Source organism: Branchiostoma belcheri, unplaced genomic scaffold, assembly GCF_001625305.1.
Source record: "Branchiostoma belcheri isolate BF01 breed outbred unplaced genomic scaffold, Haploidv18h27 scaffold2, whole genome shotgun sequence".
Lineage (NCBI taxonomy): Eukaryota > Metazoa > Chordata > Leptocardii > Amphioxiformes > Branchiostomatidae > Branchiostoma > Branchiostoma belcheri.
The window spans coordinates 972,184-995,665 of record NW_017803490.1 but is presented as its reverse complement, the minus strand read 5'-3'; the positions used below and the strand labels follow the sequence as shown (position 1 = coordinate 995,665).

At 41.9% G+C, this 23,482-nt stretch overlaps 1 protein-coding gene across 1 annotated transcript; it reads right to left on the bottom strand.

Annotated features, from left to right (window-relative positions):
- Nucleotides 1–3,063: 3,063 nt before the first annotated feature.
- LOC109468726 (neuronal acetylcholine receptor subunit alpha-9-like) lies at nucleotides 3,064–22,521 on the bottom strand. Its single transcript, XM_019767046.1, has 7 exons — nucleotides 22,294–22,521; nucleotides 15,046–15,149; nucleotides 11,416–11,552; nucleotides 10,544–10,588; nucleotides 8,890–8,999; nucleotides 7,945–8,483; nucleotides 3,064–3,693 (listed from the first exon to the last, which is right to left on the bottom strand). The coding sequence occupies exons 2-7, from the start codon at nucleotides 15,092–15,094 to the stop codon at nucleotides 3,200–3,202; spliced, it is 1,374 nt and encodes a 457-aa protein (XP_019622605.1). The 5' UTR covers nucleotides 15,095–15,149; nucleotides 22,294–22,521; the 3' UTR covers nucleotides 3,064–3,199.
- Nucleotides 22,522–23,482: the final 961 nt, after the last annotated feature.

The window sequence follows — 23,482 nt, the reverse complement described above, 5'->3', positions numbered from 1 at the left end:
CCATATATCGGGCCAACCCCAGTTTGAAATTCAGGAGTGATGTGAATGTGGCTATGTCAGTAGGTAGTTGGTTCCAGTCAGTTATGGTAGCAGAACACAGTATTCCTCCGCGACCCCCGGAGACGATGACGTAGGGATAAGAAATGAGTGCGACAAACAGCTTGCACCGCTTGTACACAGCCTAACGTGGATGACACCGGGACATACAGGTTACCGTACGGTACCATAATATGTCGGCTTTGATATCGCATAATTGAGATTAGGAAGGCTGCTCGGTCGGCGTATAAATGCGCGTGACCTTTTCGCTGCCTGCCAGGGTGAGTCGGCTGCAGTTCCGGTGCGCTCCGCAGGAGGTCATTTAAAAGAGGGCGACACAATGTAAAAAAAACGATAACTTTTTGTACTTTTTGTTATTTTGTACATCGTACCCTATATTTGAACATATTCGTTTCTCGTGCTTTTCTATGGTACCCTACTGTATTTTTATCCGCGTCGATGTCAGTCACTTCCGGGTCCTTAACTATAGAAATCCCCATAGGCGAAAAACTGTGTTCTGCTACCTTATAGTGCGTGGTATGTAGCTGCTGCGTTGTGTATCTGTTTTACAGGAGAATGTTTGTAGACGTAGTGGGTGACCTCTGGTGATATAACTATATGTTGTCATCAGTTTGATTGAGAAACAAAGAGAACAAAATCAGAGAACTAAACTTGTCAGAACTGGCGTGTGCTTGTCTTGTCAGGGGAAATGGTGTCGAATTGGTTCATTAATGTGACCCCCCTCTGTGTGCGCGTGTGTGTCTGTCTGTGACTATCAGTAGTAAAAAGCGCCACCCAGCGAGTACAACATTAACGACATAAACAAAGCCGATACAGTTTCTTGCTGTTGTCTATCACAAGTTAGATGAGACATCATCTTTGCAATGTCTATTCCGGTTGACGTGCACGCCATACATACAGACATACCATAGGAAGTCCAACCGTCAATAATCATAATCATAATCAGCCAATATTCTGTAATCTTTTAAGATTAAATCTTCTTTGGTCGGCCATTCTTTTATCATGAATTTTAGACAAATCATACGCAAAACTATGCACGGGGGATTCATATGTCCTGTTAATTCCAAACAGTTGTACATTATACTGGAAGACAGAAGAAAAATGTCCAGAGTATGCATGATGTACAAAATAAACTGGTGGACGTACCAACTACTAAGTACCTAATACCAGCCCAGAAGAGAACAAGAAATAGCCATGTCTTCAAGTACCAGTTATCAACCAAGGATTGAGGTGTTCAAGAATTCATTCTTTCCTAGAACTATCGCAGAGTGGAACTCGATGTCACCAAGTACAGTAGGGGCATTGTCATTAGATAGCTTTAAACAATGTCTAGAGTTAGATGTTCAAGGGTTAGGTGTAACAAGTCGATCGGTGTAATGTAGCTAGCTGCCGCCTCGCCGCGTGCCTGCGAAGCTGGTGTGTTACGCCGAAAGGTGGTTATATTGGCTATACAGATACAGATTGTACTTACCCTGGATCTGGATGCATTACAAAATGCAGGGAGAGAGAAGCACCATTCCGCCATATTGGACAGCCACCTGAATGTCTCATGCAGTCTGACCTCCTTTGACCTCTAACCTTAACTAAGCTGTAATACACTATAATAATCAATAAAATGAACATTTTTATTTCCTTAGGCAAGCAATGTACAACGCAGAGGATGTATGGCTGTATATATCATATTTGGAATCAGATGCAACATGAGTCATTGTAACATATGCCTGTCATATAGTTGAAATGGTTAACATGCCAATAAATTACTGATATGTTAGGCCATGTTGATTTGATTATATGGATAACATCCTATGGAAACTGATGCGAGCGTGCGAATAAAAAAAAGCTTTGCAAAAAAAAATTGCTTTCATTATGAAATCTGCCTGGTCATGAAAGATGAACACATGGTATGGCGAATAATCTACTCTTCAAATTAGTTTCTTTACATATTCGTCTTTTTCGTTTGATTTTGGTTTGATTTTTGATTCTAAGACATTGGTATCTTTTTCAAATATTTTTTGGCAACTGTTTTGTACGATTTACAGTATGGTTGATAACTTTTTTGGGGGGAAAACGACCGAAAATTCATGCGCGCGCGGATGTCATCCATATAATTAAATCAACATGGCCTTACAGATACTTTCTTCATGACGTGTGAACAACAGTCATAGTATGCATGTAGTCCCAATATTTGACACCATTGCAATATATAAAAAGAAGTACTTTGTCATGCATATTTCAAAACAACATGCTCCAGCTTTTAAAATGTCAGCCTTTTCAGCAGACAAGACATAAAAGTGACAATGATGCAACATGCAATTCCATTATTTCAAATATCTTTGGCCTTGTAAGCAAATGTGAGCTGTTCCATATTCAATATGGTTCCAACAGTCAGATATTTTAATACTTTGACTTCAATTATAAGTCATATCCACTTGATAAAAGTCATATCCACTTGATAAAAGCATTCTAGTGCTGCTAGCCCTGAATACAGACATATCACAAGATCATAACTGGAAACGAGCTTCCGTACAGGTGCAGCGGAAACGGAAACGCGTCATGTCACTTTTGCGTCGTTCCCAAAGTGACTTGAAGAGTAATGTGTATATACAGTATATGTAATGCATATGTATAACAAATGTTATATCCTCATAGTCACTGTGTGTGTAACAGATTGTTTTAAAACACAAGGTCGCATGCCTTGCATGGTAAGATGCATCCATTCATTTTATGATGAATACTCTTTCATTCTACTTAAGAAAAATAACAATAACCTTAAACTTTTCAAGTCAATGGCCAACAAATGTCCTCACTGTCTAGTACAGTAATCCAAAACATTTGAGTGGCTCCCATGAGCCGTGTTTTTTGGTAAATATTAAGTAAATAAAAATAAAACCTTCACTGAACCGCGACGGGGGCCGACATCGTCTACCAGATACCTTTGACCCAATGTTGACGTCACACTTCGAAGAAGCCACGTGACAAGCCTCACTGGGTTAGTCTAATGAGGAAGACCAGAGTGACTGGTCGAAAGCTCTAGGTGAGAGAATTTTTATGTTGGATCGAAAGTTTTCTCTAAACAAAAAAATAAAAACATTTGTGATGTGATGGTTGATTGATAGTAAGACGGTCTCTAAACCTCACACAGCTAATATATGGAAGACATGATAACAATAAGAGTGATAAATGACAGCACAAAGAACAACACAAGTAAACATCTGTCCATTTTCACAGCTAAACTTTTCCACTCTTCTTCAATCGCCTCTGTTGATGCCTTGGATCTTCTGGTTCGCAGCATTTCCTCTAGATGTTCGTTGATGATGTCGATTCTCTTGTGAAGCTCCATATAGCGGATGCTTCTGTCTTGCAGCAGGTCTGTTTTCTCAAGGGAAGAACTGTCTCGTCTGATGCGGTTCAGCTCCGGCAGTTCTCGTTGCTCTCGCGATATTTCGGGGTCCGCGTGGTGGTTCTCGCGAGATTCTCGCGAGAGTTGTTTACACTTACAGGCCTTGATGAAGAAGATGCGCTTGAGCCATTTGGGTACCGGGCGGATGTTGGGACCCCGGAAGTGGATACTAAGGATGAAGATGGTCAGGACGGAGGACAGGGCGACGATCACGATAGTCGCTCCAAAAAACTGACCTGAAATGACAAGGAAACAAAAACATAATTAAATTTAGTGATGGCTCAAACATATTCATTTATCTTTCTAGACAGATAAATGTAGAACGTTCATCCATCCATCCATCCGTCCGTCCGTCCATCCATCTATCCATGCATCCATCCATCCATCCGTCCGTCCGTCCGTCCGTCCGTCCATCCATCCATGCATGCATGCATCCATCCATCCATCCATCCATCCATCCATCCGTCCGTCCGTCCGTCCATCCATCCATCCATCCATCCATCCATCCGTCCATCCATCCATCCATCCATCCATCCATCCATCCATCCGTCCGTCCATCCGTCCATCCATCCGTCCATCCATCCATCCATCCATCCGTCCGTCCGTCCGTCCATCCATGCATGCATGCATCCATCCATCCATCCATCCATCCATCCATCCATCCATCCATCCATCCATCCATCCATCCGTCCGTCCATCCGTCCATCCATCCATGCATCCATCCATCCATCCATCCATCCATCCATCCATCCATCCATCCATCCAATTATGCATCCATCCATCCATCCATCCATCCGTCCATCCATCCATTCATCCATCCATCCATCCATCCATCCATTCATCCATCCAACCATCCATCCATCCATCCATCCAACCATTCATCCATCCATTCATTCATTCATCCATCCATCCATCTATCCATCCATCCATCCATGCATCTAACCAACCAACCAACTAACAAACAACCTATTAACCAACCAACCAACAAACAAACAAACCATCCCGCCCTCCCTTCATTCATTCATTCCATCATCTACTTATTCAATGAGTCAATCATTATCAATACAATTCATCCCTCCATCCATTTTCTGTATGCATACCACTATCTAATACTATCTGCCTCTGTATTTCCTACCTGGTGTAGAAAAATAAGATTTAATCATGAATATATGGCAATGTCGATCGGCCCTTCCGAGATCAAAGGTTCATGTCCCTGAGCCAACATAACTACCGCCTAGCTTTGACCGGATTACCAAGTACCTGTAATCAACGAGTTTCAATGGGTCCCGATTGGACCATTATCACACAATCTCATCTGTAAGCCCGATCTGGACAACCTGTGGCTCATTTCACTATCGACCGGTCATTCTTCAGGTGATTCCATTCTTAAAGGCATCCAGTGCAGTTTTTAGGGCGTGGAAACCCGATTTTTCAAAGCCAATATTCAAGTCATTTATCTACATACTGAGTTGAAACTACACTATCCCAGTGTATATTGACCCTCATGGAGCAAAAATTCCCAAAATTCTGATGGAAAATGGTTACTGGAAGGGCCCTGGGCTGATTTTTAGGGTACCACCCAGAAAATAAAGGACTCATCTTGGGGCTTGTTTCTGCAGTTTTGAATACCCAAAGTATACAATGCTGACTCAAATGTGAAGCAGTATGTGTCAATATGCCTTTTTTTATTCAGAATATTTCCAGTTTTGCTGCCCTGAAATCGCATTGGATGCCTTTAAAGAGTATTCCAAATGCACAAATACAGAACGTTTTTAAAAGATTTCAATTTCCCCCTGTGTTATCTATGTATTGTGCCCTCTCTTATCATTGGGTGGGGAACCGGACTTGCACTTTTGAATTTCCTGTATTTACTGTTTTGCCTGTCTTAAAGTTGCGTTTGTTTGTTTTCTTTATTATATGTATTTATTTCAGTGGTGCCGTAAACATAAGTGCTTTCCACTTGAGTGCGGTACCACCATGTCTTGTACCTTTTTCTGTGTGTATGAATAAAAAAAAATACAGGTACATGTAGTTCTAAGATCGAAAAACTGGTATTGCTAAAATATGCTGGGGTGGAAAATGCTTTCTGATTTTGCGTCCACTTTCATGAGACGCAAAAGACGCAAAGATGCCCAGTGAATACACCTGTAACCTCACACGCAGGTTCAAAATAACCAAACATTGATCGTTTGTTATTTTTAATAATCCTCCCTGTCTCTATTAGAAATTGATTTTGCTACATTGAGTGTAATTTGTCATTTCATTCAACTGTTGATGATAGATTGATATAATTTCTATGTAGTCCAGTAATTTGTAGCCAGAACTATAATTGACGTACCAAGCGTATTATTGCCTTCTGAGGGATTCGTTCTTATTAAAAATTTGTGATGATGAATTTGGTTCAGTGTTCCAACTATATGCTCTCAGGTTTTGTGCATTCAACGCCGCAATGGACAAAGTATATTCAGAGCTTAGGCCACACCAATTCAATTTGTTGGTTCTTGGATTGGCCTCTTAATTTTTTTTTCTGATTTGCAAAATGGTTCTGAATCAACTCAATTATGTTCATATTTTGCCCCCATTGAGGAAAGTCCTTTTCTTCCTAGTTGTTATAGTTTTTCCATCTAACAATGCAGTGGTTTGATTAAAAGTTCAAAATTCATTGTTTGAATATTAACCCAGCCTTTTGTGTTGACTTAATGGCTCCTATCATAACATTTGGGGTTATAATAGGATACCTAGACGGTGTTTTTATTTTTTTTTTTTGCCCTGTCGCTTCATATTTTTCAGAAAAAATCCGAGAACCAACAAATAAAATTGGTGTGGCCTTACATATACTTTATCACTCACAGTGCTTCCTGAATTATGGAATAATAATTATGAAACCATTTTGTATGAAATCATTCATTCTTGCACAGTACAAGCTGCCTCAAACAATAAAATTAGTGTGTCATAAAAATTGACCTACACGGTATGGGTACTTAAGCATTGAGTTTAGATGGTGACCCATTGATCAAAGCCAATGTAGAATCAATACCTTCATTTCAATCAGGACATTTAATGGCGTAAAAATTACCAGTCCATACTTCAAGCTGACCTAGAAGCCTTACTGCATCCATCCATCCATCCATCCACCCATCCATCCATCCATCCATCCACCCATCCATCCATCCATCCATCCATCCATCCATCCATCCATCCATCCATCCATCCATCCATCCATCCATCCATCCATCCATCCATCCATCCATCCATCCATCCATCCATCCATCCACTTATCCTGCAATAAACGTAGAAAAAACTTGTCGACCTGGCTAGCAAAGTTGTTTGCATATAACTAGAGATATCTACCTACCAACAATTGTGCAGTCCTACATGTCACCTTATTGAGGGCAATATTGGTAGTTCTACTTCTCGCTGCTAGGCGGCGCTGCAATAGGAAGGATGCGGTCCCGAACGTGACTACGTTTGTATCCCCCCTCCCCTCACCCTTCTCTTGGTTCATTACTGCATGGGTCGATTGTTTGGAATGAAGGCATGGCGAACCCCGTCTTGTATTAAGCTAACGAAAGGGTATGCCACCTCGTAAGGGGCGGTATGACCCCGACCAATACGGTCGACCGATGATGATGATGATGAGACGGGCTACCAAAACGTTGGCAGATGGCAATCTCTTGGTTGTGTGCAAAAGAAATCTGTTCATCATTGAATTACCACCCTGATGAAGCTATTTAGTCTATAAAGTCTTTATCATATGCAGAACCGTGCCTACATCTAGCTCTATGCCTGAATGGGTTAGGGTTCTGGATAGTCTTCGCGAATTCAATGCATGAACCGTAGATTTGATATTTGTGCCAGGCATATTGTTCTGGATACGCATGGACCATCCAGAACCGTATCCAACCCTGTTCGAGCATGATTCTGGATGAAGCACGTTTCAGGATGTGCTATGGCTTAGGGTTCTGGATAGGCTTCGAGAATCCGACAACGTAGATTTGAGATTTGTCCAGGCATGGCTCTGGATACGCACGGACCATCCAGAACCGTATATCCAGGACCGCATGTGAGCATGATTCTGGATGAAGCACGGTTCTGGATGTGCTATAGGTTGGTTCTGGATAGTCTTCACGAATTTGAGAACGTAGACTTGAGATTTGTCCAGGCATGGTTCTGAATACTCATGGACCATCCAGAACCGTATATCCAGGACCGTGTTCGTGCATGATTCTGGATGAAGCACGGTTCTGGATATTCACCGTCCAAATTCCTTGTTCGGAATCTTTTTACAGTGACAGTTTCTTTCCCCGTACGGCCAAGCTTTGGAATTCCCTCCCTGACAAGTGTTTCCCATCAACCTACAATCTACAGGTTCACCGCCATCTTTTGACATAGCCATATTTCTCTCATATTTCTAGTTCAATGCAGAGAAGTGGTCGTATATAGGCCTTTCATTGAACCACTCCGTTAAAAAAATACAGAAGGCTTACCTATGAGTGGAATGGTTGTCGACGTTGCCGGTAGGCTATCCGCTACAAGCTGCATGAACACCACTAGTGACAGCAACATGGTGATACTGAGGGACAGTTTCTCTCCCGAATCCGGCGGTAGACAGAACCCCAACAGACTGATGATGACTATGATAATACACGGTGCGAGAACGTAATAGTTATAATACAGCGCCTTCCGCGCGATTTCTATAGTGAAGGTGACGTCTGGATACGGCTGGGTACAGCAGTTATAGTACTGAATGTTTTTCGCGGCGGCGAAGCTTACGAGATCCCATTCCTCGTTCTGGATGAAGTTCTCGCTGTCTCCCGTGGCGGAGGTGTTGACGATGTCCACGGCGAGGCCGTCGTACGCCCAGGAGCTGAACTTGAGCGGACAGGACTGGACGTCGTACGGGAACAGGGACACGTCCATCAGGCACGAGCTTTTGAGGGTGATGGGGTACAGCCACTGCACCGAGCCGTTATGGTTCACGTGAGCGTGTGTGTTGGGGGTTTCTGACCAACCCTCTTCGTGGATTCTGTTTTGAAAAAACAACAACATAGGTTTATTTTCCTTTGAAATGTCAACTAAATACATAATACTGTAGTGTCAATGATGCTGCTTCAAGAGATAAACTATTCATAATTTTTGATAAATAAAAAAAATAGTGAAATACATATATAGCATGATGACATGTTTTATCTTTGACGGGGGCCGCTACAGACTGCCAATGACCTTTAACCTGTTGGTGACGTCACGCCTCCATACAGTGACGTGCCCCTAGCAATTGTATTCTTTTATTCAAGAAAAAGCTTTTTGTCGGAAATTCAGTGAATCTTGCAAATTGGGCTGCAAAATAGACTGTACTGTACATTTGTTGATACAGTGTTCGTTTATTTGTTTGTTTTTTAGTACTAGTTCATGATTTCATATATATTTCTCACCTTTCATAGAGCACGATGTCTGGCCGCCATATCTTCTCACTCGGGATTCTGATAGAGGTTATTCCGTCATAGTCTTCGGGATTCCATACTAAGAACTCATCGTCCCAATACTACAATAAATAAGAGATAAAATGCAAGGTAGTTAATAAAAGGAGCTTTGGTGCTTGCAGGCACTGTGCTTTCTCATAAACTAAATTCTTACAGTTGGCTTTGGGCTCTGACAGCACATTCAAGATAAATGTTATTTGATGTTATTACTGATAAGTTTTGTTTGGCATCATTATACCCTGGATGCCAGACTAGTATCGGACCGCTAACCCTTTCCCTTCGGCAGCCAAGAACCCTTCGCCCGCCGGTCTAAATTACTGGTAGGGCCATGCAGCCAAACTCCCCTCGGGCTTGTCTCCCCCGTATCGGTAATTTAGACCGGCGGGCGAAGGGCTCTTGGCGGCCGAAGGGAAAGGGTTAGCGGCCCGATACTAGTCTGGCATCCAGGTTTGCCATCACTCCACTCAAGGCAGGTTTTAGTTTCTCTAGTGAATACCTTGTTTTATTTCATCCTCAGGCCGTGACTAGGAATTTATGTCGTACTGACATAAAACATACTTAGCATGAAATTTCATCCGTGATTGTATACTTCATTATCACAAAAAAGGACTAAACGTTCTTGCCAACACTGAACAGAGACGGGGGGCGACACAGGTTATCTGGTACGCACGACCCTCTGCTGCTATTACGTGTTTCCGACGTCACGTCCCGGAAGCTGCAGTAGAAGGGTCCATTCCGTGAACAAGGCTGACGGAGTCGGCCGAAAATTTGGGTAAGTCCCAATTTACTCAGTGTTGGCAAGAACGTTTAGTCCTTTTTTGTCATAATAAAACATACTTAATTCCAGAGCCATTAACAGATCTTTAACCGTTGTTCCGTATCAATCAGTATTTCGTAATGTTTGCATCTGGCCCTATGTTGAACTATATGGGGAATAAAAGATGGATTACTTTCAAAGTTATTATGTCTTTAAGACCATCTTATGATCTCCTTACGCCCACGGACATATGTAGGTGCACACAGGGATATCTATCATAAAGAATCTTTCTTATCAAGGGAGTTGTAGTTAAGCTAGCGACAAGGTCACAAAACCTAGACGCATAGTTTTGTCGTCTGCCTTTAGAAATTGCCATACGGGACTTTATTAGTAAGTAAGGCCACACCGACTTGACTTTATGGATGACATCCTCTGAAGACCCCCAAACTAGTGCGCGCGGGCGAATAAAAAAAATTCCGGCCAAAAATAAAAATGTTACTAAACCACAGGAATACAAAGCTGGTATTGTGAATTTCCAGCAGTACATAGCGACGTATACGACAAGCCGGCACATGCTGGCTTTTTGCGGAATTTATGAATCGACACTGTACGTATGTATTGAGTTCTTGAGTCGTGGAGCTTTGGTGCCATCGGTGCCATCCTCCAGAGTTACCATCGGCTCCGTATTGTCCCTAACTACCATGGATTACCCAGGCCTAGAGCCAGGCCAGACGTGATTTAAAAAAAACAGTCGAAAATCAATGCGCGCGTGGATGTCATCCATAAAATTAAGTCGGTGTGGCCTAAGTAAAATACATCATTCACGGTGTAGATTCTCTTGATACTTACATGGCGGAACCACACATTGACAGTCAGCATCTGGTCTCTGGCAATCTGTTTGGTAAGTAGATACAGTTAATGAACACGATATCTCAGGTATTTCATTGCCTAAAGTCACATCTGCTAAAACCCTAAGGTATATATACTAAAATCATATTTACAATAGATATTAATATTCTACACACGCTGTGATATAAACCTATAACAATAATGTATCTACAAAGCATAAATTATTCTAGTGCAGCTGATGTACTGAGGACAGTCAATTCGTTTTGTTGCTATATTTCATCGCGTACTGGTAATATAATATACAGCCACAAAAAGAGTGCAGAAAAGAAACAACTTGTAAATGATATCTGTTTTCTAAGAGCACACACAAAAGTAACTGCAAATATTTATGAACTTATAGACATTTTTATATGTTAAATACAAAAGGGATAAGATTGGAGTAGCTCCTTAAATTACTACGTTATTTACATTATGCACTATTCTGGTGTACCTGACTAATGCGCATCTAGCTATATCTAATTTGTGCCCATATTCCTGCTTTGTATTGTTTGTTTATGTACATTTTGTGTTATTTTTATGTAGTATTATACATTTGTTAATTATTTTCTGTTCGATGGCGCTTATATAAGTGTAATTAACTTGAGTGCGTCGCCATCACAGTCTTTTATTTTCCATTATGTACTTTTTGATTACTATTATTTTCGCAGGCTTGTATTTTCTTTTATTTGCATTTTAATTATTATTATTATTTTCGCAGGCTTGTATTTTCTTTTATGTGCTTTTTAATTATTATTATTTTCTTTTATGCGCTTTTTAATCATTAAAATAATTAAAAAAGGTTATAATTTAAAAGGTTATAACGTTTTACTCACCACTTCAATGATCTGTGCTAACACCAGCTCGAACCTAACGGTGACATTCTGCATCGGGTCCTTCACGGGCCGGGCGTCGGACGTGTAGTTCACCAGCAGGGCGTCAAGCAGGGTCCGCTCTGTCGCCGCCGTGAGAACTGGGGACAGAAGGGGTTTATATTAGCCTCCGTAGCAGGCGTATATAACTGGGGGTTTGGAGGTCTTTTTGGCTGTTTTCTGATTAGCCCAGTTCTAAAAAACGGGTGTAATTCAACCAGACCGGCTATGTTGGCTATATGCAATCAGAAAATAGCACATAAAAGCGCCCAAAGACCATGAAGAGAAGAGTGACAGAAATAGGGGAAAAGAGAAAGAGAGAGGGAGTGAGAGAGAAAGAGGGAGGAGAGGGGGAAGAAGGAAAGAGAGAGGGGGTGAGGGGAAGAGGAAGTGAGTGAGAGGATAGGGGAAGAGAAAGGGGAAGAGAGGGAAAGAGAGGGGAAGAGAGGGGAAGAGAGGGAAAGAAAGGGGGAAGAGAGGGAGAGGGGAGGGTGAGAGAGAAGGAAAAAGAGGGGAAGAGAGAGAGGGGGAAAGAGAGGGAGAAAGAGAGAGGGAAAGAGGGAGGGAAGAGAGAGAGATCATGATCTAAATCGTGTAATAGTGATGGTAGAAATGGCCCCAAGACAATTACTATTTTGGTCGATATAAGCAATGGCTATTAGTAAACCTGTTTACGTTGCACTCAAGTTCACCTGTCAAACTATTAGCACTTATGTTTTGCTGGTTGCCAGTCGAGACCTATTTTTATCCTACCAAACCCTACAAGAATTCCGCAGTTGTCAAATTCAAATAAACGGAATGGTGACGAATTTCCTCTTAAGTCTTTTTCAAAGAAACAAACAAATTCTTGTGTGAGATCTTTGGTATGCCCACCGGCACTGGAATATATTGATTCCCATACCAAAGCATGCCGGCCTATTACTGGCTCATACATACGGTTCTAGATGTACCAGAATATGGCTCAGAAGTCAACATTATAACCTTGAATGATTAGTCGAGGGAATAGAGGCCAGAAAATTGCCAATTTATTGAGATGATTGGTGACAATAGGGGTATGAAGGCACACATGGACTGAATCTGAAATTTGTACTTCTTCTTCCGGTGTAATCCCACATTCGTTACGACGAATATTTTGGCTTCTTGGGAGAGAGCGCGTTTTGCGCAGGAGTCTGTGCAATCATGTAATACTGACTTTAAGGATTGTCCATAAATCGTCGTCCATTGTCCATGCCGAGTCGTCACCAAGAAGGCTGTAAAGGTAGGTCTAAGACTGCTCTGCGGCCGCTCGCGACACAAACGCCTCCACTGTCGCGGCCTCTACAGTCTCCTTCTGCAGGTGATTCCAATCCCTGATTGACCTAGGTAGAAACGAGCCCCCCCTATACTGTGTCCTAGTACTGACGAGCTTGAACTGTTGGTTATGGGAGCGTCGTTGTCTTGGTGGGGGTGGAATAAGCTTTGCAGCAATGGTAGGACACTGCACTACCCCATGGTGGATCTTGTACAATATGCCTACCCGTGCAAGCCTCCTTCTATCTTCCAGCGATTTCCAGCCAAGTCTTGTGAGCATGTTCGTAACACTGGAAGTGTTATGGTAGCTATGTAGCACGAAGCGTGCTGCACGTCGCTGTATGGCTTCCAGCTTACTTATGTTTTTCTGGGTGTATGGGTCCCACACAGTTGCCGCATATTCCAACAGCGGTCTTACAAATGTTTTGTAGGCCCTCTCTTTGATCTTAATGGCACTAATCTTTAAATTCCTCCTCAAAAAGCCTAGTACTTGGTTTGCTTTGGTTACTATGTTATTTATGTGATTATCCCAGCTCCCATCACTACTCATCGTGATACCCAGGTACTTTGCTTTATGTACCTTTTCTAAAGTGTGACCATGTAAGACATATGAATACAACAACGGTTTCCTACTTCTGGTGACCGGCATGTAAACACACTTCTCAGGATGGAACGTCATGTCCCATTTGTTTTCCCACTGCTCCAGACTTTGTAGGTCTTGTTGTAACGAGTCTTGCTGAACAGGGAACACTACTACTTTATACACCGCTGTATCGTCGGCAAAAAGCCTAGCACGTGCATTCAAATTATTAGGAAGATCATTAATGTATGCTAAGAAGAGGCACGGTCCTAGGACCGAGCCTTGTGGGACTCCTGTTAAAACCCTGACGAAGGATGAGTTGTGACCATCCACCACTACCGCCTGTCGGCGGTCTGACAAGAAGTTGTTGATCCACGCTAGGGTGGAGTCTCCTACTCCATAACGATGTAGTTTGTGTACTAGCAGACTATGGTTTACTCTATCGAATGCTTTAGCAAAATCCATGATCAACGCATGTACAACGCATAACATAGAAATGGTGGTATCATTTAGCCTCCACCAAGTCTTTCTACGGGAATACGGATCGTAGAATTCGGCAAAAAAAGAGAGTAAAATTGGCCAAGGCAGTCCGGCCGCGGGGAGGTAGTTTCTTTCCCTCTGAAGGCCAGTCAAACCTACAAGGCGGCCAAACTCCCCTGGCAAATATTCTCCTATATATAGCCAGCGTAGTCTGGTAGAGACTAGGTATCATTCACGTTCTACACATTTCCCCAATCTGCACTTTCCTATAGCCAGTTATTTGTAAACCTGAATTTCTAACTGAGATATGTAGTATAACTGCAAATTAGAACAAATCATTTAGTACTTACATTGTTTCATTATTATTGTGATTTATGATTTTTAATTCCTTTGTTACGTTTAATTATTATTATTTTATTTTACATTATTTTCTTGTATCATGTTTCCATGGGCTCCCTTGGAAATCAGCCTCAATGGCTGAAGGGATCACCCATTTTTTTGTAAGATTGATAAATAAATAAATAAATTGTTAATGGCTTTATTCAAAATGAGCGAATTCGAATTGATAATTATCGACGTAAAATCGCACAGCAGACCATTTTTACCGTCTATTGTAATACAACTATCACGTATCAAGTCTAGTTGGCCTCCATAGCATGCCAAAAACTGGGGGTTTTGGGGGGTCTTCAGGGTCTTTGGGAGCTTTTATGTGCTATTTTTTGATTGCATATAGACGACATAGCCGGCCTGGTTGAATTACCCCCGTTTTTTAGAACTGGGCTGATTAGAAAACAGCCGAAGACCACCAAATCCCCATGAAAAGAAACATACAGTGGGTGTCACTGGAAGACAGAAGAAAAATGTCCAGACTATGCATGATGTACAAAATGACTAATAAACTGATGGACGTCCCAACTACTAAGTACCTAATACTAGCCCAGAAGAGAACAAGAAATAGCCACGCATTCAAGTACCAGAGTTATCAACGAAGGATTGAGGTGTTCAAGAATTCATTCTTTCCTAGAACTATCGCAGAGTGGAACTCGCTGTCACCAAGTACAGTAGGGGCTTTATCATTAGATAGCTTTAAACAATGTCTAGAGTTAGATGTTCAAGGGTTAGGTGTAACAAGTCGATCGGTGTAATGTAGCCAGCTGCCGCCGCGTCGCGTGCCTGCGAAGCTGGTGTGTTACGCCAAGGGCGGTTATACCGGCTATACAGATACAGATAGATAAAGCTCTTACCGCATGAATGGTGGATAAGAAGACAGCAAAGAAAAATGGCGGCAGCCATGTCGACGCTACAGCTCCGGTAGACTTGTGGCCCTCAGTACGCCGCTAGACGCTCACTGTAAAACAACATATACCGGTCCGTGAACAGTTTCATCAGGTTGGTAAGACACTGAGTAAAGAGACTCTTTTTACACAACCAAGTGTTTTATTCAGCTGACGTTTCGGTGACCGTCTGTCACCTTCCTCAGGGCAAGGACTGGTTCATCTATAGCAGCGACACCTGTGCTGCAGTGCAATGTGAACCAGTCAGAACTGCCCTGAGGAAGGTGACAGACGGTCACTGAAATATGGGCTGAATAAAAGACTTGGTTGTGTAAAAAGAGTTTCTTTACTCAACACATACCGGTGTCAAGCCAAATACATGATCCTGCCAAACACTACTACATCACTCTGACACTACTTGGGGGTTTCCAATATACCTGAGACAAGGGGTGGGAGGGGGTTGGTCGTGATGTGGGAGACTAAACCTAAGCATACCCTAATCGTAAGTCTAACCCTAACTCTAATACCAACCCTGACCCTAGCCCTAGCCCTAGCCCTAGCCCTAGCCCTAGCCCTAGCCCTAGCCCTAGCCCTAGCCCTAGCCTTAGCCCTAGCCCTAGCCTTAGCCCTAGCCCTAGCCCTAGCCCTAGCCTTAGCCTTAGCCCTAGCCCTAGCCCTAGCCCTAACCCTAACCCTAGCCCTAAATACCTGACCTCTCACGTATGTAGCAGCAGTAAGATTTGGCTCCACACCACGGCACGGTTACATTGTATGTTTATATAGCCGGATCTAGACCGGTAACGTTAGGCCACAGCAAGTAATTTTTATGGATGACATCAGCGCGCGCATTAATTTTCGCTTGATCTTTTTTTTTGCCTTCTGACAGTGGTCAACATGCCGAAAATGGGCAAAGATGTCTGTTGCCATGCCGGAACGTGGATGGCAGATAACTATGAAGAGAGGAGAGCAAGAAAAGGCTCTGATTTAATGTTTTGTTTCTTACTTTGATGCAGTGATATGTGATGTTGGCTGTGTATATGTGATGTTCCCATTGAATCAAAACCATTTGTACAATGATTGAGTCAAAATTTTAAAATGTAGGAACCTTGTTTTTTCGGCCCGCCTTGTTTTTTTTCGCCCGCTCGCATTAGATTTGGAGTCTGCGGAGGATGTCATTTACTTGCTGTGGCCTAAAGAGGAAATATGCAATTCGTACTGCTTAGGCCACACCGAATTAATTTTATGGATGGCATCCGCACACGCGCTGATTTTTGCCTGTTCTAAAAAAAAGATCACGTCGTCCGAGGTTCTGGACTGGCTCTAGGCCTGGGTAGTCCATGGTAGTTTAGCGACAATACGGAACTGGTTGTAACTCTGGAGGATGGCACCCAGGCTACAGGACCAGATTCATAAATTCCGCAAACAGTAAGCATGTACCGGCTTGTCGTATACGTATACGTCGCTATGTAATGACGCAAATTCACAATACCAACTGTGTATTCCTGTGGTTTAGTAGTATTTTTATTTTTGGTCGGAATTTTTTTATTCGTCCGCGCGCACTAGTTTGGGGGTCTTCAGAGGATGTCATCCATAAAATTAAGTGGGTGTGGCCTAATACGTACATGCTTGTTTTCTAAGGTACGCTTGACAGAGAAGTTATACAAACAAGAAAAGAGAGACCGGTCAAGCGTTGACTTGTTAAAGGTTGGAAGGCAACGGTCATTCAAAATAGACGTTGATGAATTGATGACTAAATGTTCAGTAAATAACCTGTATAATTTGTCTTCCTAAAATAACTTCCACACCGAGTATCATATATCCTGAATACAACTAGAGCTACTAACAAGAGTACCTTACAATTTCATGAATTTAGAATCCAAATTCCTTGTTCGAAATCTTTTTACAGTGACAGTTTCTTTCCCCGTGCGGCCAAGCTTTGGAATTCTCTCCCTGACAAGTGTTTCCCACCAACCTACAATCTACAGGCTTTCAACTCAAACGTTCACCGCCATCTCTTGACATTGCCTTGTTTCTCTCATATTTCTAGTTCAATGCCGAGAAGTGGTCGTATAGGCCTTGCATTGAACCACTCCGTTAAAAAAAATTAATTGAATTGAATATGCTCATTACACCAAGAAATTTCACAATGAGAAAACGAATGGAATACAATATAAACATGTAACTAAAATTATCAAAACAAGTCGATCCAACTATTTGAATAGAGTAGAAAGAGTAGAAAACAATGGTCCTTTCTTACATAAACGTTAACAAAAAGGTCAAACTATCACAGGTAACTTATACCAATTGTGATCGGCAAAATAAACATGTATAGGAGGTATCATGATGTTATCAATGACACCATTTTCATTCTAGCGGTCATTTTCTTTGTGTTCGATCTGAACTCTGTTCTCGAATGCAATTCTGTTCACTAGAAAATCTTGAATGTCGGACGCTTCGGCCCATGGACACTTCGGCCTGGACGTTTCGGCCACATGTGCTGGACATTTCGGCCACATGTGCTGGACGTATCTTATCCTTGTAGCTTGATTTTTTTAATTCCAACATTTCATACTTAGACATGGCGACAGTACACTCAAGTTATATCAACTTATTTTATGCCGCCACCAACGCATAGGACAAATGCAGGACAAGACAATACTCATTTTCACCTGAGTTAAGTGAGGAAAGCCGTTTTAAAGTGCCTTTCCAAAGGGCACAAGATCGGTGGCATGTCAGGACTCGAACCCGGGACCGCTTGGTTCCGAGTTGAGCACTCTGACGCTACGCCACACGATCCCACAATAGAACTAGATTGGCACCACGGTTCTATATGTGATAACTTCCTATATTTAACATGGTGACATATGGATACAAGCAACTGACCATAATTTGCAAAGAAAGAAAAAAACATGTGTTCGCCAACACTCAAACATCGTCATTCCTACGCTTGACTTATAACTACTGTTTAAACTACAGTGATCTATGACTCGTCAACTACGCACTACGTAAAGCAAGCTTTAGGCCATGTTGATTTGATTATATGGATGACATCCTCCGGGAACCCCAAAATTGATGCGCGCGTGCGAATAAAAAAAAAGTTTTGCAAAAAAAAAGTTGTTTTCATTATGAAATCTACGTGGTCATGAGGGTTGAACAAATGGGACAGAATATGGTTTGGCGAATAATCTAGTCTTCAAGTTCATTTCTTTACAATTTCGTCTTTTTTCGTTTGATTTTGGCATTCTACGACATTGGTATGGTTTTTTTGTAACTTACGGTATATTTTTGCTCATTTTGCAACTGTTTTGTACGATTTACAGTATGGTTGAAAACTTTTTTTTTGAAACGGCCGAAAATTCATGCGCGCGCGGATGTCATCCATATAATCAAATCAACATGGCCTTACCTGTATGTACCATGCACGACTTCTTGGTAAAATGCTTAATAATAGTCCTTTTGAGGAACTAAGGCCATAGTAAGTAAATTTTATAGATGACATCCTCCGCAGACTCCAAATCTAATGCGAGCGACCGAAAAAAAACAAAGCGGGCCGAAAAAAAACAAGGTTCCTACAATTTAAAATTTTGACTCAATCATTGTACAAATGGTTTTGATTCAGTGGGAACATCACATATACACAGCCAGCATCACATATCACTGCATCAAAGTAAGAAACAAAACATTAAATCAGAGCTTTTTCTTGTCTCCTTTCTTCATAGTTATCTGCCATCCACCTTCCGGCATGGCAACAGTCATCTTTGTCCATTTTCGGCATGGTGACCACTGTCAGAAGGCAACAAAATTTCTTGTTTTTTTTATATACAGAATCAGGCGAAAATTAATGCGCGCGCTGATGTCATCCATAAAAATTACTTGCTGTGGCCTTACGTACCACGCACGACTTCTTGGTAAAATGCTTATAGTCAGAACCAAGTCCTTTTGAGGAACTAGGTTTCACCACAGTTTCACCACAGGAAGTGGGTAGAGGAGTGGCCGAAAGTCGTGACTAATGTGAGTTCACGTATTGTTAGAGTGATAATGAGTTGACGAGTCCATGTTATTTGATTATACTCGGTCTGTGTCACAAGTATAGGGCGTAGTAAGCATTAACCAAGCAAAAGGCATCCAATGCGATTTCAGGGCAGCAAAACTGGAAATATTCTGAATAAGGCTATCTTTGTGATATTGACACATACTATTCCACATTGGCACTTTTGAATCAGTATTTCATACTTTGGGCTTTTAAAACTGCACAAACAAGCCCCAAGATGAGTCCTTTATTTTCTGGGTGGTACCCTAAAATCAGCCCAAGGCCCTTCCAGTAACCATTTTCCGTCAGGATGTTGGGAATTTTTGCTCCTTGAGGGTCAATACACATCGGGATAGTGTGGTTTCAACTTAGTATGTAGATAAATTACTAGAATATTGGCGTTGAAAAATCGTGTTTCCACGCCCTAAAAACTGCATTGGATGCCGTTAATACAGCTCTAGTTAGGAAAACAGGTTCACAGTATAACTCTAAATTGAGTCTAAAACGAGAGGTGTAATCTGAAGACTACCGGCCGGTACCATTCCGTACCGGTTTGTAATCTTTCACTACATACTTCCTTTTCCTGTCACGTCAAGCGAGCCATGTGGACATTTGGAGTAAACTGTCAGTGTATGTGTGTCAGTAGTGTATGTGGGTATGTGTGCATATGTCTTTGGTGTTTTTCTGAACATGTGTCTGTCTGTTTGTGTATACATGTATACATGTTGTTTCTGTTTGTTTATTTGTTCGTTTGAATGTGTGTGTGTGTGTGTGTGTGTGTGTGTGTGTGTGTGTGTGTGTGTGTGTGTGTGTGTGTGTGTGTGTGTGTGTGTGTGTGTGTGTGTGTGTGTGTGTGTGTGTGTGTGTGTGTGTGTGTGTGTGTGTGTGTGTGTTTGTCACTGTGTGTGTGTGTGTGTGTGTGTCAAGGGCGCAAAATGTATCGCAAATAACACAGTAATTCAGAGAAGTCGGTCGAAACAAGGAAATACTAACTTACGCGGCACAGCACCCCTTTCTCAAGAACAACGGTCTGTCCCTATGTACTTCGGCCTGCTGCCAACCCAAAATCCCTTTCTTAAACTCCAAGGTGGTCTTTGCTAATTCCATTTTCAGGTACTCGACTTTTCAACATACTTAAGTACTGACTTCGTTTTCTTTCAGTCCTGCTACGTAGCCAAAAAAGAATGTGTAGTCATAATAACAAGATTTTCGACCACGACTAAAGGCATCCAATGCGATTTTAGGGTAGCAAAATTGGAAATATTCTGAATAAGGCAATCTTTATGATATTGTCACATACTGCTACACATTAGCACATTTAAATCAGCATTTAATACTTTGGGCATTTAAAACTGCAGAAACAAGCCCCAAGATGAGTCCTTTATTTTCTGGGTGGTACCCTAAAAATCAACCCAAGGCCCTTCCAGTAACCATTTTCCGTCAGAATTTTGGAATATTTTGCTCCATGAGGGTCAACATATATTGAGATAGTGTGGTTTCAACTCAGTATGTAGATAAATGACTAGGATATTGACTTTTAAAAAAAATCGGGTTTCCAAGCCCTAAAAACTGCACTGGGTGCCTTTAAGAGGAAGTTAGCCTCGTTATTAGACATTTTTGAGGGCCTTCGTGTCCAAGCTAAACAGGTCTTAGTGAACTGTATGTGTGACGTTGACAATCTGTTTACACATAATACGCCCCTATTGACGCCTGTGTTGCCAAAACATGTAGTCTAAATCTGAGGTTACCGAAATAGCCAAGTCATTCTTGTGTGGAAAAATATAGTCACCTATACAATCATACGAACATTTAATACATAAATGCAACTGAAATATTGTAAATGCTTCGTAAATTTTGTAAAATTTGTCATTTTTGCTGTTGTTGGGAAAGCATAGAGGGGGTTGGAAACTCAATACTTTCTTGACTGACAGGCTTAATTTATATCAACATTTATTTGATATCTAATCCCTAGTCGTTTACTGATTGTTTTGCTGTACCGTCATACTATAGCTACAAGCCATAGTCTTCGTAGTTTTTCATCAACTATCACTGTTTCCCTTGTACTAAAACATATTCAGTTATAACATTATTATAACTTTATCTACCACGGGTAGTGACAGGCACATCGTTTCTATAGGGAACAATACCTCCATTTTTTACGGAGGTAATGATCACATTTGGAACCCGTACACACCGTTTTCAGGTGAGAAAATAGAAAGAAGAAGTCAAACATACCTTCTAATTCTTGTTTCCTTGTCACCCTCTTGAACCGAAGAACACCCACTGCTAAAATGTGCTGTATAACAGTACACGGAACCATAGACTTTCTATACTGATTAATCAAATTTGGAACCCGTACACACCGTTTCCAGGTAAGAAAATAGAAAGAGAAGAACGTCACACTAACCTCCTATTTCTTGTTTCCTTGTCACCCCCTTGAGCCGAAGAACACACTGCTAAAACGTGCTATAACAGTACGTGGAACCATAGACTTTCTATACTGAATAATCAAATTTGGAACCCGTACATACCGTTTTCAGGTGAGAAAATAGAAAGAGAAGAACGTCAAACATACCTTTAACTTCTTGTTTGCTTGTCACCCTCTTGAACCGAAGAACACACTGCTAAAACGTGCTGTATAACAGTACACGGTACCATAGACTTTTTATACTGAATAATCATATTTGGAACCCGCACACACTGTTTTCAGGTGAGAAAATAGAAAGAGAAGAACGTCAAACATACCTTCTACTTCTTGTTTCCTTGTCACCCCCTTGAAGACACACTGCCAAACGTGCTATAACAGTACGGTAGTGAAGACAGAGGTTTCCGCTAGTTACATGTACCAAGAACTGTTGTAGTGATCTGTGTGACAGCGCTCACCTTCTACTTCTTGTTTCCCTGTCACCCTCTTGAACCGAAGAACACACTGCTAAAACGTGCTATAACAGTACGGTAGTGAAGACAGAGGCTTCCGTTAGGTACCTAGGACTGTTGAAGAAATCTGTGCCAACGCTGCTTCCTGTTGCCCTCCTGTCTCTGTGCGATGTATCTGAGCCAAGGCGATAAGAACAAACGTGTTCCTACATGCAATCGGACGTGTACCGTGGGCGGATATGGACTTCCGTTGGCGAATCGAGCCTGGGTAGTACCAAACCCTGCTTGGCGGTAATTTTTCGGCCTCTTACCGAGCACAGGCGAGTTGTGCCACGGACCTATCTCCAGCTGGTTTCCCTCAGTATCCGCTGACTTCCTGTATTACGCTCAGTCTTCTGTTGCCAGCGCGGTAATTGAGGCCTGATTGGCGGCTCGAAACGCTCTCGGCGCCGGAGGGATAGCACTGAGCTCACGGCGGTACTTGCTACCAGGCTAGGCGAATCTAGCACAAGAGTGGGCCGTGGCTTGAAACCACGTTCGCTCGCTCGATCGAGCTGCTTTTTTTCTGCCAGACGGTGCCGTATTACGTGACCTATTGTTCTATACACAAGGGTTGTGCCTGTAACCAATGGAGGCGAGGTTCTCAACTGTTTAAAGTCAACAGAGGGGCGGGAATGTACGTACCAAAAGACGGAGTGGAACGGCTGCCCTTTTTACCTCCATGAAAAATGGAGGTATTGTTTTGGGCATGTTTGTGTGTGTGCCTGTCTGCCTGTCTGTGTTTCCGCACATTTGTAGACAGCATAACTTTTGAACCTTTGGATGGATTGTGATGATATTTGGTATGTGGGTAGGTGTTGGGTAGGCAAAGGTCAAGGTCAATTTTGGGCCTCCTGGTGGCTGACCTTGGTACTGCAGTAAAACTTTTTTCGTATCTTTTGTCCTGGACATGCTATGGTCTTGATTTTGAGTGGCTGCCCCCTTTTTTGTCTGGATACTTCTTTCGTGGCGCATTCTTTTGATCAACTTGATTTATTTGAATGCCAATCTTTGGGAAAAATTTACAGTAATGATATGGCGCCTGGTTTCTTGCGTACGTTAATTTTTAAGAGGGTTTTTAAGTTTTTTATCCCCCAAAACGTCCTTAATATTCTTATGCTAGATTGTACGTTTCTACAATAAAGGCAAAATTTTTCTACTTTTACAGAAATATCAGTAAAAGGATTGACGTTGTCCTAATATCTTGTAAGGCATAAATGACACAAAACACGCTTACGAGAAAATAAAAGGTAAAAACGATACTGTTTTGTCAGGGTTTGTCGTCTAGATCTCATTTTGCGTTTGACACACATCTCAGAGACGATCCCTACATGTTCACACGTAGACATGACCATACACCTGATCAGAGAGGCGGAGAAACAACAAAGGCTGTTTAATGTTCCCGGTCAACGGTTAAGAACATACAGCAAATATTTGCTTTTAGGCTCACTTTAGACTAGA

What these genes read in the sequence shown, in the direction of transcription:
- LOC109468726 (XM_019767046.1), bottom strand. Translation starts at nt 15,094, where the DNA reads ATGGCTGCCGCCATTTTTCTTTGCTGTCTTCTTATCCACCATTCATGC. An exon ending in TAGCACAGATCATTGAAGTG is followed by an intron (nt 10,589 to 11,415) that starts GTGAGTAAAACG and finishes CTTACCAAACAG; the next exon opens with ATTGCCAGAGACCAGATGCT. An exon ending in GACATCGTGCTCTATGAAAG is followed by an intron (nt 8,484 to 8,889) that starts GTGAGAAATATA and finishes TTTTCAAAACAG; the next exon opens with AATCCACGAAGAGGGTTGGT.